This window comes from Chrysochloris asiatica, unplaced genomic scaffold (genome assembly GCF_000296735.1).
Source record: "Chrysochloris asiatica unplaced genomic scaffold, ChrAsi1.0 scaffold00001, whole genome shotgun sequence".
Lineage (NCBI taxonomy): Eukaryota > Metazoa > Chordata > Mammalia > Afrosoricida > Chrysochloridae > Chrysochloris > Chrysochloris asiatica.
The window spans coordinates 51,470,769-51,487,981 of record NW_006408519.1 but is presented as its reverse complement, the minus strand read 5'-3'; the positions used below and the strand labels follow the sequence as shown (position 1 = coordinate 51,487,981).

Genomic DNA, 17,213 nt, shown 5'->3' with positions numbered 1-17,213 from the left:
GGGCGGCCCGGAGCGCGGGCGCGTCGGTGCACCTGCAGCAGGAAGGGTGCGGACCCGGGACGGCCGGTGGCCTGGGTGCCAGTGCAGGGGATGAGGGGCCGCTTGGCGCCCACTCGACCCCCTCACCGGGCCGCAGGTTTCGGTGACCTTGGGACAGCCCATCCCCCACCCCGCCCCCAGTCTACGTCGCCCCGTCTCCGCCTGCGCATCTCTGGGGACAGAAACTGGCTTCTCTGGAGGCGGCCAGCTCAGGCTGTTTTCTGCCAGCAACCAGAAAGTTCCACTGCGGGTCTGTCCCGTGCCCACCTGCTGTGTAGAGGCCCTGGATGCATGCGCCTGCTTTAACTATAGATTTGTTAGGTTCTGCGGCAGCCCCCTTCACTGCTTGCTCATTGGCCTCTCCAATCCGAATCCGCCCACTCTCCAAGGGCAGTTCCCTCATCGCGAGGGCGTGGGGTCTCTAGCCCTCACAATCCATCAACCTGTCTCAGAGGCACCCAGTCCTCAGCTCTGCTCCTGGACACTCAAAGAGAGTCTTGCATTTCAGTCTCACTCAGAACGTGGGACTGAATAAGGCCTCACCCCTGTCCAGCAACTCTGACCCCATCTCCTCCCATCCACTCTGAGAGTACTCACACCTCCTCCAGCCTCCACATGTCGGCTCAAGGGTTCCCAGCCCAGGATAGTGCCTTTGAGAACTTTCAGTTTATCCTCTCCATGCCAGGAGACTCAGCCCCAGTTGCAAGCTGGGGTGGGGACCGAGCTGACTCCCTGTCCAGGGCTTCACCAGGCGTCCACACTGCCTTTGACCAGACAGCACCTCTCACGGTCCAAGCTGTGTGACGCTGCCACCCCTTTCAGCTTCCTCCTCTCTAAATGGCTAAATGGTGAAGGGTGTCCAGAGGAACTGGGCTGGTGGACAGGGCGCTCCAGCCCCGTAGGTATCTGATAACCCCACAGTTATTAAGTTTGAAGTGTTATGGGACATCCCCCCTCCCTCCCAGTTTCTCAGCAGCCAACAGAAGCAGAACTTTCTAAGCTCCCGCCTACCACCCAGTAGAAGAGCTGCGCTCAGGCAGGCCTAGGATACCCCCACCCCCACCCCCAGCCCCAGCCCAGGAATCCCTCCCATCTGCTTTTCTCTCCTGAGTCTACTCTACCAGGAAGAATTTGCCCATTTTGCAGAGGAGGAAAACTGAGGCCCTCCGCAGCAAAGGCTTGGCCTAAGTCACAGTTGGGGCAGAGCTGGATAAAGGCTCATCAGGCTCTGTGGGGCATGGCCCTCCCTTCTCTGAACAGACAGTCACCTATGAAGTGCAGGCCAGGGGGCATCCCTGAGTCCTGAGTCCTAGGAGGCCATGGTCGGAGACCCTGAGGTTCATCCTCCATCAGAAAGGAAACAGAAATAGATAGAACCACGGAAGGGGTCCCAGAGCTTTGGATCCCTGTCTACCTGAACCTCCCTGCCTCTCCCGGGACCCCCAGGGCTTCCTGGTCACCCCCCCCCCATCCCCAGAAGGGAGCTGAGGGTCAGGGCTGTACTGGGCCCCACAAATGACAGAGCTCTTGTTCCCAGGGGGCAGCCGACAGCATTGCTTCAACCCCTAGAATGGAGGCCAGGGCACGACCCCTTGCTTCTGTCTCCTGGATGCTTACCGGGTTGAAACCACAGGCCCAGCGACCGGCCAGGTACAAAGGCCCTTATGTGATAGAAGGTAGAGGGTCCATCACTCTCTCCACTAGTGCTCCCCTGCCATGCTTACCCTCACACCAGAGTGCAGAATGGATGGCTACACCCCACACCAGACACCCAACAGCTGCAGCCAGTGAAGGAGGCCTCTGAGGAGGGTGCTGCCAGTCCAGAGCACCCTCCCTGTGGGTACCTGGCACCAAAGAGCTTAGCTGTGCAATGCTCCCCAGTGGGTCTCAGTGTTCAGTCGGCTCTGGGTTCAAACCCTAGCTCTGCCTCCAGTCCAGGCCTCCTTCTGGCCCAAAGGTTGCTGGGAAGACGGGAGGGGCAGTCACTCTCTGGGCCTAAAGTGGGGGAGCCAGGCTGGCTGGGGCCAGCAGCCTGGCATGTTCCCAGGCCCACAGGCCGGTCTGCAGGGCGCCAGCCCGACTGCTGCCGGCCCCTCCTGGGAACACGCCAGCTGGGTAGAAAGGTCCTGGCCTTGCCCTGGACACTAAGTAGCTTAATATCTCCTGGAGGGGAGGCAGGGGAGGGCAAAGATACATTGCCCACTCTGCTGAGGGGCCACCCAGGGCCTGTTCTTGTCACCTCCGGCTGTGCTAGACCATGGAGGGCACAGATCAGCCTAGAAGGCCGGCAGCTCCTGACTCGTCTATAAGCTGGGCCTGGGCTTCCTCCAGAGCCTGCAGGGAGGAGCACCCTCCCAGCCTGGAACCTGTCCTCCTGACTCCAGCAGGCCAAGCAGCCCCACTGGGTGTCCTGCCCCTCACTAGTGGGAGTTCCATGGTGTACATAGGTTTTTCTGCGCATTCTGTCTTTAGCCTTCAGAACAACTTTCCAATCCACCTTGTAGATAAAGAAACTAAGGCTCAGAGGGGTAGTACAATGTTCCCAGCCACACAGCAAAACAGTAGTAGAACCGTATTTCCAGTTTTTGTCCATCTGGCCACCCCTACCCAAACCCCACCCAGCCTACAGCAGATGAAGAACGGATCTGAAAAGGCACCTTCAAAACCCGGGGGACGTGCCTGAGACCCCATCCCATGACTTGGGGAGAACTCAGGTGGCTGTCATCTGAGTGTCTCACTAGTGTACTGACCATCCCTCAAGCCTGACCTCTGGCAGAGCAGGGCAATGAGTGGCTCCAGTGTGCGTCTCAGGCGCACCTCGCCTGGGGCAGGGAACAGAAGCCCTCCCCCTTTCAATGAGACCTGCAGGAAGCATCTCTACACAAAGACCCAGACTCACAAGCTGGAGGTCCTTCTGCACGTCTAGCTGAAGCCCTTCCTGCTGCAGCTGCTCCCATCTTGGCAGCACAGCACTGCTCCCACACATGGGAAGCTGCTTGTCGCCTCTCATCTGAGCTAGAATTGGACTATCTGGGTCACAGAGCCAACCTCTCCTGGTCCCTGGGAAATCTAGGCCAGCAACACCTGCTCCTTCATGGAGCTGGGACAGTGACCCTGCCTAAGCATGCTGTACCGGGCCCTCAAGAGGGGGCTCCCCGATCAGAAAGGGGCTTCCAGAGCAGGACCGAGACTCCCAAATTAGACAGGGGCTCTCCATCAAACAGGGGATCCTAAGAGGGGGCTCTCCCATCAGAAAGGGGCTCCCAGAGCAGGACTGAGACTCCCAAATTAGACAGGGGCTCCTCATCAGACAGAGGGTCCCAAGAGGGGGTTCCCCCATCAGAAAGGGGCTCCCAGAGCAGCACTGAGGCTCCCAAGTTAGACAGGGGCTCCTCATAAGACAGGGGCTCCCAAGAGAGGGCTCCCCCATCAGAAAGGGGCTCCCAGAGCAGCACTGAGGCTCCCAAATTAGACAGGGGCTCCCCATAAGACAGGAGCTCCCAGGGTTGGGACTATGCCTCCCCCAATGGCTCCTCAAAGGGTCCAACCATCCCCACCCTGTGCAGGTCATCAGCCATTCCCACAATGGGGATGATCTTTGCAATCAAGGTCACCAATGGCCTCCATGTCACCAAATCTAAAGGACAATTTCCTATCCCTACTGTTGGACCTCTATACCAGCCAAAGCCTGCCCTGGTCCCCTTCGAGCTTCAACACCTGCTCTGGGCAGCTGGGACCAACCCTCGCTCTTCAGGCTGTTCAAGAAGGCACTGGGGACCAGTCTCCAGAGACGCAGTCGCACAGTGGGTGCCCGCCATACCCCTCACAGAGCCAGGCTACCTCTGCTACCATGAGGCCTCCTGCCGGTCTGGGAAGCAGTGCTATTCTGAGACTGTCAGGGGCCCCTGGGAGGTGATGGACTAATTTGTACTCTAGTGTGAATGACTCACCAGATTCCGCCCACACTGCAGAAAGCCAAGCCTCCAGTGTGCACAGTGGGGGAACTCAGGTGCTGGGCAGGGAGTGGGCTCTGGAGAGCCCCTCAAAATATTGTGGCCTGGCCTCCAAGATCCTTCTTTCCTGCTCCAATCCCTGCCCCTTCGACTGTTCCAGGTGCAAGTTCCACTGAGCACACGCCCATGAGTTTGTTTACAGCACCCCCTTCCCATCAGAAGTGCCTGCCTCCTACTCCACCGACGGACATGTTAGCTAACCATCAGTCACCTGCTCAGTCTTCTCCTGGCACACTGGTGGCCAGACCTCACATCCTGTCCCTCCTGCCTCTAGGCCTGCTCTTACCAGTCCCTCTGACCAGATGCCCTCCTGTTCCCTGGCTGATTCAGCCTTGCTCTTCAGGGCTCCCCTTGCTCACTGCCTCCTCCAGAAAGACCCGCACCGCTCCCAGCCTTCATCCAGCCCACAGATCTTCCTCTTCACAGCCACCTCTCCCAGGGCCAGGGAACAATGCCTGTGGCCCAGCAAGAGCCTTGGTTTCAATGACCCAAGGACCGTGGACCGTGGACAGCTGCCTGGCTGGGGTCATGCTGAGTTCTGGCTCCCAGTGAGACCTGTCTCCTTGGGCCTGTGTCCTGTCTGTGGGATGATGCTGGAGTCTCTCTCAGCATTGAGGGCCAGGGTAGCTCAAGTTCCCCCAACATCACGATGCCTATCTTCCGGCTCCTGCCCGCCGGCGCCACTAGCCCTGAGGCAAGCTTCCAGAGCAGGACTGAGCCTGTTGGAAATCTGCCTTCCCCAGGGCCTAAGGGCTCTTCTCCTGTAGGGTGAACAAGGGTTCCTGGAGAGGGCACTGTCCTATAAGGCAGTGATGTCTGGAGTGGGGCGTCCTGCTGATACCTGGAGGGTCCACGGTTCCTTTGACCTACTCAGCTGGGTCAACCTGGCCTCTCCCTGTCCCTTGTGCTCCAGCCACTTGCACCTGTTGGAGGGCAAGGGGCCCTATACTAGGTAGGGGGTACTCCAGGGGTACCTCCAGCCCTCTGAGGGGCATCTACCTGGCTCCAGCAGATCCAAATTCTCACCACCCTTTAAGGTCAGCCCAGCCTGACTCCTCCAGACTGCAGGGCCTCTTTCCTCTGCTTGCCAACCCACCTCTCCTACCACCCTGGTTAGCATCTGATCTTTAGCTTCTTAATATACCAAGGATATGGGTCCTGATACCCTGGAGTGAGGAGTGGGCTGCAAATTTCCCTAAGAGCTGCATCTATCACCAACACCATTTTAACTGTCAACGCAACTTACACTCTCATAACTATCACTGAAACTATACCACCAACAACCTCAATAACATCACCACCACCAACAGAATTACCACCACCCCTTCCACCACCAACAACCCCCTCAATACCACCGCCCACATCATCATTGCCATTAATATCATCAACATGGTCATCACCACCACCACCACCACTACCACCACCATCCTCAACACCACCACCACCATCAATACTATCCACATCATCATCGTCATTAATATCATCAACACAGTCATCACCACAACCAACACCAACACCACTACCACCACCACCATTCACCACCACCACCATCACCACCACCATCCTCAACACCACCACCACCATCAATACCATCCACATCATCATCATCATTAATATCATCAACATGGTCATCACCACTACCACCACCATCCTCAACACCACCACCATCAATACCATCCACATCATCATCGTCATTAATACCATCAACATGGTCATCACCATCACCATCACTACCACCACCATCCTCAACACCACCATCATTCACCACCACTACCATCAATACCATCCACATTATCATCATCATTAATACCATCAACATGGTCATCACCAACACCAACACCACCACCATCCTCAACACCACCACCATCACCATCAATACCATCCACATTATCATCATCATTAATACCATTAACACAGTCATCACCACAACCAACACCAACACCACTACCACCACCACCATTCACTACCACCACCACCACCATCAATACCATCCACATTATCATCATCATTAATATCATCAACATGGTCATCACCATCACCACCATCACCATCATCACCACCATCACCACCACCACCACCACCATCAATACCATCCACATCATCATCGTCATTAATATCATCAACATGGTCATCACCATCACCACCACCACCATTCACCACCACCACCATCATCAATACCAGCAACACTACCACCCTCAACACCACTACCGTCATCATTACTATCACCACCATCAACACCATCAATCCCACCACCACTATCATCATCAACAATATCACCATCATCATTACCATTGCCATCATCACCAGGAACACACCACCATCATCATCATTACTATCAATACCACCAACACCACCATCTTTGACACACCAGCATCCTCAACATACCACCATCCTCACCATACCACCTTCCTCAACACACTACCATCGGCATCACCACCACCATCATTATTACTATCATCACCATCAACATCATCACCACCACTACCATCATCATTACCATCAAGACCACCAACTGCAGAAGAGCACCAATGCCATCAAGACCACCAACTAAGAGCAGATTGAGCACCCTGCAGGTTCTGTCCCACAACCCACTCCAGCCCCACCTCTGCTAGGTCACCCCCAGGCCAGAGAGCTCACCCCTCTGCTCTTAGAAATGAGTAGGGGTTCAAGTGAGGGGTGTGTTACCATCTGTTTTTCTGTTCTCCACCCTGACCCTGCCTCTCACTAGACCACTCATCCCCTCCCCCACAGCCCTCTCTGTGCTGGATTTTGGACCTCAGGGGTGTGGGTCCATGCAGGATCCCCAGCACACACCTGCAGACCAAGGTGTGACAGGCACAGGTACAGAATAGACAGGCAGAGAGCAGGTACAAGGCAGTTCTGTGCAGTCAGCTCAAGGCCAATCCTGTGCTCCATATGTACCCTGCCCCACCCCACAGAGGTAGGAGACATCTCCAGGCCACGTCTGCAGTGGCTGGGGTGGCACCTGGCAGGGCTGGTCGCCCCTCCAGGACCAGGATGAGGGCAGACACTGTGTCTGCTGACAACATGGCCACAGGTGCTGTCCCTGTCCTTGTACAGACAAGAGACCCCTGAGCTGAAGGGAAGGGCCACTTGCAGAGCCCTGCTCTCAGCAAGTTGGAACCTAAGCAAGCACCCCAGTAGGGGATGACTCGCCCAGACACATGGGACCTACCCTCTGCAGAGTGTCAATCTAAGTAGGGCAGAAAGTTCTAGATGGCGGAGGTGGAGGGGTCCCTGAGGGCAGATCTTGTCATCCTGGTTAGACAGGAAGGATGTACTCAGGGAATGAATGAAGGAGTTGAGGAGAAGAATGAATGGGTGGCCCCTAAGATGCACCACATTCGAACGGCTTTTACTCATTCTCTGAACAGCTTCTGACCTTGGAACTGAGCTGTCAAGACCCAGTATGCCCTTGAGGGGGCCTGCATTCCACAGGGGCCAGGCAGGGCTGGCTGCAGGATGGGGACAGAGCTGGGAAGAAGCAGGTGGTGGTGAGAGGCCAGAGTGGACGCTGGAGCTGGACCAGGAGCAGGTGGGGCTGAGTGCTGGGGGCAGCTAGGGGACCATGGGACTCAGGGGCTGCAGGAAGATGTCCTGCCATCCCCATTCAGAGCACCCTGACCTTAAGACCTCATCCCTCCAGCCCTCCCCCAAAGTCATTCTGGGATGAGGAAACCGCAGGAGGAGGTCCACAGGGGCCCTGCACCCTGGCTACCCATCCCCCAGGGCCCAGCAGGAGAAAAGAAGAGGGACAGTGAGAGGGGGCTGCATCCAAGGCTGCCGAGAACAGAAGCTAGGATGGGGGACTGCTCCACCCCTCCCCCAGCCCCAGCTAGGTCCTCAGATTTCCTTCCCCTCACAGGCTCACTCACTGGTGTGGGTCCCAAGGTCTTTCCAGGCACCAAAGAGGCTTCTGTGTGGGACAGGTCCCCACCTCCTCCCCTTCCCTTCCCCCACCTCCCCCCCATCCAGGCCCTCTTCTCCTAGGTTCTCTCTTGAAAGCTTGTAAGCCAGTCACTTCTTGCCTTTTTAGCCCCCCCCACCTCCCCCCCACCCCCGGTGTTCCCCTGCCACACCCCCTCTTCCCCCATCAGGAAGGCTGGCTGGCGTGGGAGAAACTGAGCTGGGAACCGGCCGCTGGCAGCGACCTGGGGACCCTGCCAAGTCTGGCTTCCGCTGGCCCCCTTCAGCCTCGCTCCTTGATGCTCTCTCCTAGGAAACTGTGCAGTGGGGACAGGGGGGAGGCTCTTAAAGGGACCAGAACTGACTCGGACCAGGATGTGAGAGTGGAGAACAAACCTGGATCCTAAGCGTCCCTCTCACCTGCCTGGGCTCTGAGCTGGGGGGTGGGGAGAGAAGGTCCAGCTCAGACTGGGGGACCCTGTGCCTCAGCTGCTCCCCAAGTAGAATAAGCTGATAAAGGTGACCACGTGGAACAGCTTTGTAGTGAGCGAGTGTGAGGAATGTCACACCCATACCCTGGTCATACAGCCTTTCTGTTCTGGACTCCGGGTGTGATGCTGTGGATAAGCACTGGGCTGTGAACCACAAGGTCGGCAGTTCAAGCTCACTAGCCACTCCTTGGAAACCCATACAGGGTCGCTATGAGTCAGAAACAACTCAATGGCACTTAACAACAATGAAGGTTCAGGAGAGGACCCTACGGGCTTGGGGACAGGACGCCTCACCTGGTGGAATAGGAGTCCACTGCAGGACTTCTCAGGGTCCTTACAGCGAACACAGACTGGGAGCACAGAATGCTGTCCCTGTGCCCTTGTGGGGCTGGGGCTAGGTCACACACTCTAGGACCAGCGCCCTTGGGGAAGCTGGGAGGCCTTACGGGGACCACTTGCTCACTTAGCCTAGCAATACCACTTTTCAAATGAGGGTAGAGCAGATGACCCGTGGGGACACTGCTATGTCTTTCATACTCTAGGAAATCCCTATTACTTATTTAAAATAATCAAGGAAACAAGAGGTACATTTTGCAACCTCCCAATTCGAACTGCAATGTTGGCAGTTCAAGTTTACCAGTCACTCCTCGGGAACCCTATATAGGGTCGCTATGGGTCGGAACCGCCTCGACGGCACTCAACAAGAATGAAAGACACAAGGAGCTGTCCTATCAGTACCATGGAGCTTAACTCCAGGCTTGTGTTCCTGGCTTTCCAGCAACCCTATCATCCATCCATCTAGCCGTCCATCTATATTTCATCCGTCCACCATCCATCCACCCATCCACCATCCATCTATTCATCCATCCATCCATCCTCACACCCGTCCATCCATCTATCCATCCATCTACCATCCATTCATCCACCTATTCATCCATCCATCCTCACACCCGTCCATCCATCCATTCATCTGCCATCCATTCATCAACCTATTCATCCATCCATCCTCGCACCCTTCCATCCATCCATCCATCCATCCAGCCAGCCAGCCAGCCAGCCAGCCAGCCATCCAGCCATCCATCCACCCAGCCACTATCCTTTTATCGATAGACTCATCCATCCATCCTCCCTCCATCATCCATCTATATCTACCCATATATTCATCTCCATCCATCCACCTATCCCTATCCATACACTCCTCCTCCCTCCATTCATCTCCATCTATCCATCCACCTATCCATCTCCATCTGTCCATCCACTCACCCATCTATCCACCATCCACCACTCCCCCTTCCCTCCATCATCCATCTATCCATCCATCTTCTCTCCATCCATCATTCATCTACATCTACCTGTACATTTATTTCCATCCATCTATCCACCCACTGACTCATCTGTCTCTTCTTCCATTGGTCCAACCAGTCTCTCACCTCTTCCCTCTTTTCACCTGATCATTCATCTATCTATCCACTCATCTCTAGCCATCCACTCACCCACCTATGCACAATCTACCAACACACCCATGTATCCATCTATAAATGTGTTGCAGGGTATATTATGACCTTCCACAATATGCATTTAAGTTCCAACCCTGGTACTTGTGAATTAATGTGACCTTGTTTGGAAACAGGGTATTTTTCCTTATTATGAGGTCACAATAGAATAGGGTGGTCTCTGCTCCTGTATGAAGAGGAGAAGAGACACAGAGGGAAGGGAATGGCATGGGACAGTAGCAGCAGAGACACAAGTGATGCATCCAAGCCAAGGGTAGACATTGACAAGGAAGGTTGTTTCCCTAGAGCCTTCAGAGAGAGCAGGGCCTGGTCAACACCCTGAATTCAGACTTCTAGTCTCCATAACTGTGAAGATACATTTCTGTTGTTCAAATCCACCTACTGTGTGGTATCTTCTGCACCCTGGCAGTTGAATACTCCATCCTGAAACCACTACACATATTACTTGTTCATCTATCCCCTACCTACCAATTGCCTATCACCCACACATCCATCCACTCATCCAGCACCACCCTCCATGAATCCATCCTGTAGCCAGTGAACATTCCCTCACATACAGCCATGGCTGCCCACCCCTGGGCAATGCTGGGTTCTAGGGTGCAGACCTGACTGACAGACCACCATGGCTCCCTCCCCACAGAATGTTCTAAGGTGTTTGCAAGCCCTCCTGCTGGGAACATCTGGAAACTTTTTGCCCCTGGCCAGGTTGGTCCAGGGGACAAGGGTCCTTGAGTCATGATGCTGGACTGGTGAGGGATGAGGTATTTGGGCCAGAGAGGGTGGGATTTGGTGTCTGGGGCAAGGGGCACTGAAGGAAGTTCCTAGTGCTTACAGCATTAGCAGAGACCTCGAGTGTGGGAGGTGAGTCTATGCATGCAAGTGTGTGCACAATGGGAAAGGCTGAAGGGTCTGCAGTGGTGGGTGGAAGCTTCTGACTCATTTTTTCCAAGATTGGCTGAGTCATGGGGTAGAGTGTCGCATGTGGCTTAGGGAGGAGGCAGCCCTACAAGCATATGTCATGAGTAATGACGTGTGAACATGTGCAAGTTATCCAAGTTGAGACACAGGATCAGGGCTGAGAGTGTGACCAGGGTCGGGGCTTGGTGTGTGACCAAGATAGGGTCTCAGTGTGTTACCAGGATTAGGACTCAGTATGTGCATAGGATTGGAACTCAGTTTGTGACTATGATCAGGGCTCAGTGTAAGCTCAGGATTGGGACTCAGTGTGTGAGCAGGATGAGAGTAAAGTCCAAGTCCAGTTTTGGATCAGTCAGGGAACCAAGAGGTCACTATTTCTCAGTTGATGGTCACCGATGGTTCTCACTCTCAAATCTTCTCCCAGGTATATGCAATCCCTCCACAGACATGTGGGCTTCTGGGATGTCCAGGACAGCATAGACTACTCCCTCATTCACTGATGGAAACTGACCCCTGGCACTGCCCCGGCACCAAACACTGAGTTAAGTGGAACAGATGGAATTGGCCAGTCAGAGTTGATCCATGCTGGTGCCAACACTGAATGCACTTGTCTGCTAACCAAAAGGCAGGAGGCCTCAGTCTACTGGAGGTTCATCAGAAGAAAGGACTGGCGACATCTTCCCCAAAATCAGTCATTGGAGACCCTATGGAGCATAGTTGTAGGAAGACCTGCATGGGACGTCATGAGTTTTCTGTCTGTCGGCCTCTGACCCTGCTCTCAGACCTCAGGCTGCCTGGTTGGGGTCAACCATAGGCACCACCATCTGGAGCTTTCAGCTGGACGATGGCCACTCTAGGGGGCAAGTGTCACCTTCTGGGACTGCCTCCTGGGAGCTGCAGGCAGCCTTTAAACAGCCCGGGCAGGGACTCTTTGTGTGGTGATAACATGGGTGAAACTAGTTAACCTGCAGTCCACACTTTGACCACCCTGAAAGTGCAAAGCATTAAGATGTCCCATGTGTCCCGAGGGCTGGCCTGGGCTGTGGCCAGCAGCTGGAGCTGGGAGTTTCATCTTGCTTTTCTCTCCCGGTTCTTTTCATTTTCACATTTGTACAAAGATTTTGTGCCACTTAAAAACCCAGAGCAAAACAGTCAGCATGACCCAAGCCTGAGTGTCCATTTCCCTGCCACGGGTCTACCTCCTCAATCCCCAGTCCAGTACCCAGTCCTGACCCTGCCCACACACTCAAGACCAGGCATTAACAGTTAAGGGGATCTGCTGTCCAGGGGCGTGATCCTGAACGCTGCCACCTCAGGGCCTTTGCACTGGCTGTTCCCTCTGACAAGATGCTTGTCCCAGACACGACATGCTCAAGGCTCAGCTTGTCAGGCCTCTGTTCAAACACCACGGGATCTCCAGAGCCAAGGATCCCACCCAGCTTGTCCAAGCTGTGCTAGATGGTGGGCCCCACAACTGCCCGCTCACTGTGGTCAGACCATCTCCCTTCAAACATCAGATACTGCCTCTCTGCTCAGGTTGGGGGCAGGCTGGGGAGGTCCTCCATCTCCTGTCCTCCATCTCCTGCCCTGAACTGTGAGCATCCATGGGTCGGAGTGGGGCCGAGGCTGGTGTATTCCAGGCAACCACGGAGGCAGATGTGAGCAAAGGATGATGTGTGGGAGGTGGTGCCCAAAACCTGAACCCCCTCCTGTGGGTCAGCTTCCCCAAACCCAAAACCAGTGAACTTACATGTCTGTCTCATCCCATAGGATGCAGGTCTGGTTGGTAGTGCCCTAGGAAAGAGGAGGGCAGAGGTCAGAGCCACCAAGGTCTCACCTGCCAGCCCTTCCCCCATGGCTGGAGCCCCCATCTACCAGTCCCCCACTATGGCTGAAGCCACCAAATGCCAGCTCTTCCCCTATGGTTGAAGCCCCCATCTGCTAGTCCCCACTATGGCTGAAGCCCCCACCTGCCAGCTCTCCCCCATGGCTGGAGCCCCCACCTGTCAGTCCCCCACCATGGCTGAAGTGGCCCAGAGTCACCTCACTTAAGTCCAGGAGACCTGTGGGTCCCATCTCAGGCTACTAAGCTTGACAAGAAGGGTACTATGCCTCAGAGTGAGCAAGGGGCCCAGACTTAGCTTGACAGCCCCTTTTCCAGCTGCCAGTGGCTGGTGCAGTCCTGTCCCCTCTCTGAACCAACTTTTCCCACAGGGTGGCAGGGCATCAGCGGGCAATGGGGGAGGATCCCCAGGGAGTCCTGAGGTGGCAGGAAGCACCCTTGTCTGGTTCAGACACCCTCTGGTTCTATGAGCTGTCTTTGAGAGGATGGCCCCATGGAGAGTGGGGGGACTTTGGTGGCACTGTCCCTGTGCCCCACATGGGACAAGAGCACCAGCAGCTAGGCCTTTGGGGCACCTGCTTTGAGCACGGGGTGAAAAGCCTGAATACTCACCCTGCCCCCACCTGAGCCAGGCAGAGGTGAGCCCAGCCCCCAGGGTCACACAGCAGAAAAGACTGAGCTGGGCTCTCCCACAGTTACCTAGTGGGCAGCCCCCTGGAGCAGGGGGTGTGTGGTGGGGAGGGGGCAGTTGGAACTGGTCTTGGGGAGCAAGAATGCCAAACATGTACCCCCTGAGTTCTAGTGGCTGCCTTGGAACCACTTGGGGACACGTGCAAACTCGACCCAGGGAGGTAGGGTTGTTTAGGGTGTGTGTAAGGGTAGCCTGGAACTATGTCCTCAATACTAGGACCCCGGGAGCCCTGTCTGGTCAGGCCGTCCCATCACCTCCCAGTCTCGGGGGTCCCCAAGGACAGGGGAGAGGTAGGGCTCGGGCTGGGAGACAGGGAGGGTCTGCAGGCTGGGAATGGGGCTCAAAGTTCAGCAGGGTGGATTGGATCTCAGTTCCCACACTGACTCTGTGTGACCCCAGGCAGTCACGTGCCTCTCGAGGCCTCAGTTTCCCTTCCTGCCTAGGGCTGCTGTGAGAGCAGGGTGAGCACACGCGGGCTGACAGAGCAGGTTCATGCGTGTGCATGTGTGCGCGTGTGCACGTGTGCTGGGTGCAGACAGGTCTGTGTGCAGATGGGACACTCACATTGTACATGTGTGCGAACTCAATCTCCAAGGGCGTGAGCAGGGAGCGAGGCGGGGGCTTCACCGTCACCGAGATGACTTTGGAATTGAGGACAGTCGTGTTCCTGTGGGGGGCGGCAGAGTCTGTCAGGGGTCCCCTCCTCCAGGTACTTCCTGGAAGCCCACCTGAAACTCTGGATCCCCACACGAGGGGAACCTCACCTGTCACCCACTCCCCATGGTTAGGGCTGCCACTTTCCAACCCTCAGCTGCCCCTCCCTCCGCCAGTCCCAGCACCCCGGGCACCCACCTCTGCAGGGCCAGGAAGCTACCCAGGTTCCGGTAGAGCACTGTCCCCACCACAAAAACGGACGAGTCATCAGCCTCTGGAAGGGAGATGCCATCAGGTCCTCCCCACTGCCCACCTGGATCCCCTCTGACCTGCACAGGCCAGGCCAGTCTGCCCTGGCCAGTCACATGGCCCCTGTGTAAGGTGAGGGTCTAGAGAGCATTGGAGGGTCACCCTCCACCAGAGAAGTGATGCAGGTTCCTTGGCTGTGGCTCTGGGCAAATCCCTCTCCTCCCTGTAACAAGGTGGCCCCTTTGCCCATCAGCAAAGACAGCCTGTGAGTCTCCTCAAAAGGCCCTGCTCCTTGAGGGATCGGGGACCTCGGGCACATGGAAGAGAAATAAGGCTGGCTCTAGAGGGGCTGGAGCCCTACCCCCACCCCCGTCAGTCTTGTCTTTCACAGCTGATACCCCCACATGCCAGCCCTACTCCCCGCCTCACCATAGCTGGAGTCCCTACCTGCCAGCCCTGTGGAGAAGACACTCTTGGAGACAGTGACCCTGTCTTCAGGCACCTTGGCCCAGTCACCTGTGGCCCGCCAGCCCTTCATGGGGAAGCTAATGTCTGTGGCCCTGCTAGCTGGCAGCTTGTGGATGCTGAGGACTGGGGCAGGTAAGGAGGAGAAGATGGATAGACAAAGAGAGAGGATGAAGAGATGGGGGGATGGAGAAGGGTTACACAGGGGCGTTTGGGGCTGGTGTCAGCTCTGCTGATGAGCCAGAGTCCCAGTGTATCCCCAGTCTCTGCTGGCAGTCTGGCCTTGATCCCTGGTTTAACTTCCCCTTCCCACATCGTGTCCCTGAGCCGTGGAGGTCAAGGATGAGGACAGCAGGCGTGGGTTAGTCAGAGTCCAGGCAGAGACCCTAGAGCTGGGCACTAGCTTGATCAGAAGGTGCCAAGACCCACCCCAAGCCATGGTCCTGAGAAGATGTCTGGTCTGGGGAGGGGGCCTTGGAGAGGGACCCTGTTCCTGGGCCTGGCCCCTGAGATGCCCCCGGTTAGGCTCTGCCCTTGAAATGGGCTGTCTCTCATCGTCCCTCCTTAGAGAGAAGATCCTGGCCACCCTGGGAGGGGCCAGCTTCACCGTCACACCTCCCCATGACATCACCCCCAGGCAGGGGTCACAGGACTTCAGGATAGAGCCAGACCGCTCTCCCAAGTTGGCTGCACTAGGCAGGGGTCTGAGGAAAGAGAACAGGCAGGAGAGGAGAAGGCCATGGGAGGCTTCACTGATGGGCTTCTGATGTCTGGCATACAAGGGAGGGTCTCAGCGGACAGACCAGGAAGAGGGCCCAGGAAGGGCTGAACAGCAGATGAGGCAGGTACAGAATGTGGAGGGTGGAGGGACCAGAAGAGCCAGCCCACCTGTGTCCCCGGGACCCAGCACTGTGGGACTTGCTGAACATGCCATGCAACTGTACAACCCTCCTGTCTTCCTGCAGCCCACAGTAACGAGTCAGGTCAGGTGTGTGAGGGAGGGCAGGAAAGGGCACACCCAGAGACCAGGGTGCTGACCTCCCTAGCTGCATGACCTCCAGATAGCGCTTGCCCCTCTCTGGGCCTGGGTCTCCCCACCTGTGAGGTGAGGGCTGGGCATGCTGATGTCTAGGACCCAAGCTTTGAAGACAGACATGGAACAAAGGCTCAGTTAACTGTTTTCAAATCTCCAAGGGTGATGGGGAGGAGTGAGACTCCCGTCTCTAGAATACCAGAGAACTGGTTGTGGGTTCCTGGGTCTGAGCCTAAGTGAGGTCTCAGTGCCTGACTGGGGTCTGAGATGTCCCCTCTGACCTCTCCCCAGGACCACCATCGGCAGACTCAGACAAGGTAGTTTTAAACACAGAGCAGATTGTGGAAACTGCCCCGGGAGGCTCCGGAAGGTCTCTGATCCTGCCTCTGTATTTATGGGGAAACTGAGGCAAGCAGAGCACAATCCAGGCAGGGAGAGGTGTCAACAGAGAGAGGACCGGGCTTACCCAGATTGTCTGTCACCTGGTACGCGTCTCGAAGGTCCTTCATACGGAAGCCAATGACATCCACAAAATCTTCCACCAGCCGGAACAGCCCTTTGGCATTGGGGCCCACCTGGGGAGCAGTGTTGTGGTCAGGGAGGCATCATTGTCAAGACCACTTAAGTTTGATTAGGACTACACCTGTCCTTCCCCTGCCCCTTGGACTTCCTGTCTTTACTGGACCCTGCGGGTCACTTCCCCACACTCCAGCCCTAGGCCTGATGTGGGGATCAGGGCTGGTGATCTCTGAGTGTCCACCACTATTCTATGGACAGGGGGAAGAGGGAATGTTCAGCACTCTGAAGACAATAGCTCCGACACCACGGAGCTGCCAGGGCCATGTGGTGGCGGGTATAAAATCAGACTGAGAGGCAGAAGGCAAACAGTTCTTCCCAATCAGAAAGGTCACCCACCATGTGCTGGTCTCTCACATACACAACAGTGTCAGTGTGCAATCCCCACCAGTGTCCATGAGCTAAGCAACTATCATTGAGGGAAGACGAAGCCCTAGTTCAACAGCTAAGTGGCTTCCTTGAGGTCACACAGAGGGCGTAGTAGGCCCCCCTGGGCTAGCACCTGCTCACACCCAACCCCTGATGACCCTGAAGGCCCCTGACTATGGTCTGTCCATACCAGCTGGGCCTCCTCCCACTTGTCCCGATTCTCCTCCACCAGCAGGTTGCTGATGATCTGGACAAAGTTCTGGAAAGAAAAGGAAGAAGGGCCAGTAAAGAGAGAATAAGGCTCTGGCTCAGGGCTTAGCATGTGACTAGGGTTAGGGCTGTATGTGACCAGGATTAGGACTCAGCATGTGACCAGGATCAGGACTCAGCATGTGACCAGGATCAGGGCTCAGCATGTGACCAGGATCAGG

General features: G+C 55.9%; 1 protein-coding gene across 1 annotated transcript in view; it reads right to left on the bottom strand.

Moving 5' to 3' along the window:
- Positions 1-17,213, bottom strand: part of BAI1 (brain-specific angiogenesis inhibitor 1) — a 64,267-nt gene that overhangs the window by 28,367 nt on the left and 18,687 nt on the right. Inside the window, exons 11-16 of the mRNA XM_006830851.1 lie at positions 16,973-17,041; positions 16,304-16,412; positions 14,787-14,930; positions 14,289-14,364; positions 14,001-14,103; positions 12,653-12,696 (exon numbers count right to left, since the gene is read on the bottom strand). Coding sequence (XP_006830914.1) covers positions 12,653-12,696; positions 14,001-14,103; positions 14,289-14,364; positions 14,787-14,930; positions 16,304-16,412; positions 16,973-17,041 — 545 coding nt within the window. The remainder of the gene's footprint in view (positions 1-12,652; positions 12,697-14,000; positions 14,104-14,288; positions 14,365-14,786; positions 14,931-16,303; positions 16,413-16,972; positions 17,042-17,213) is intronic.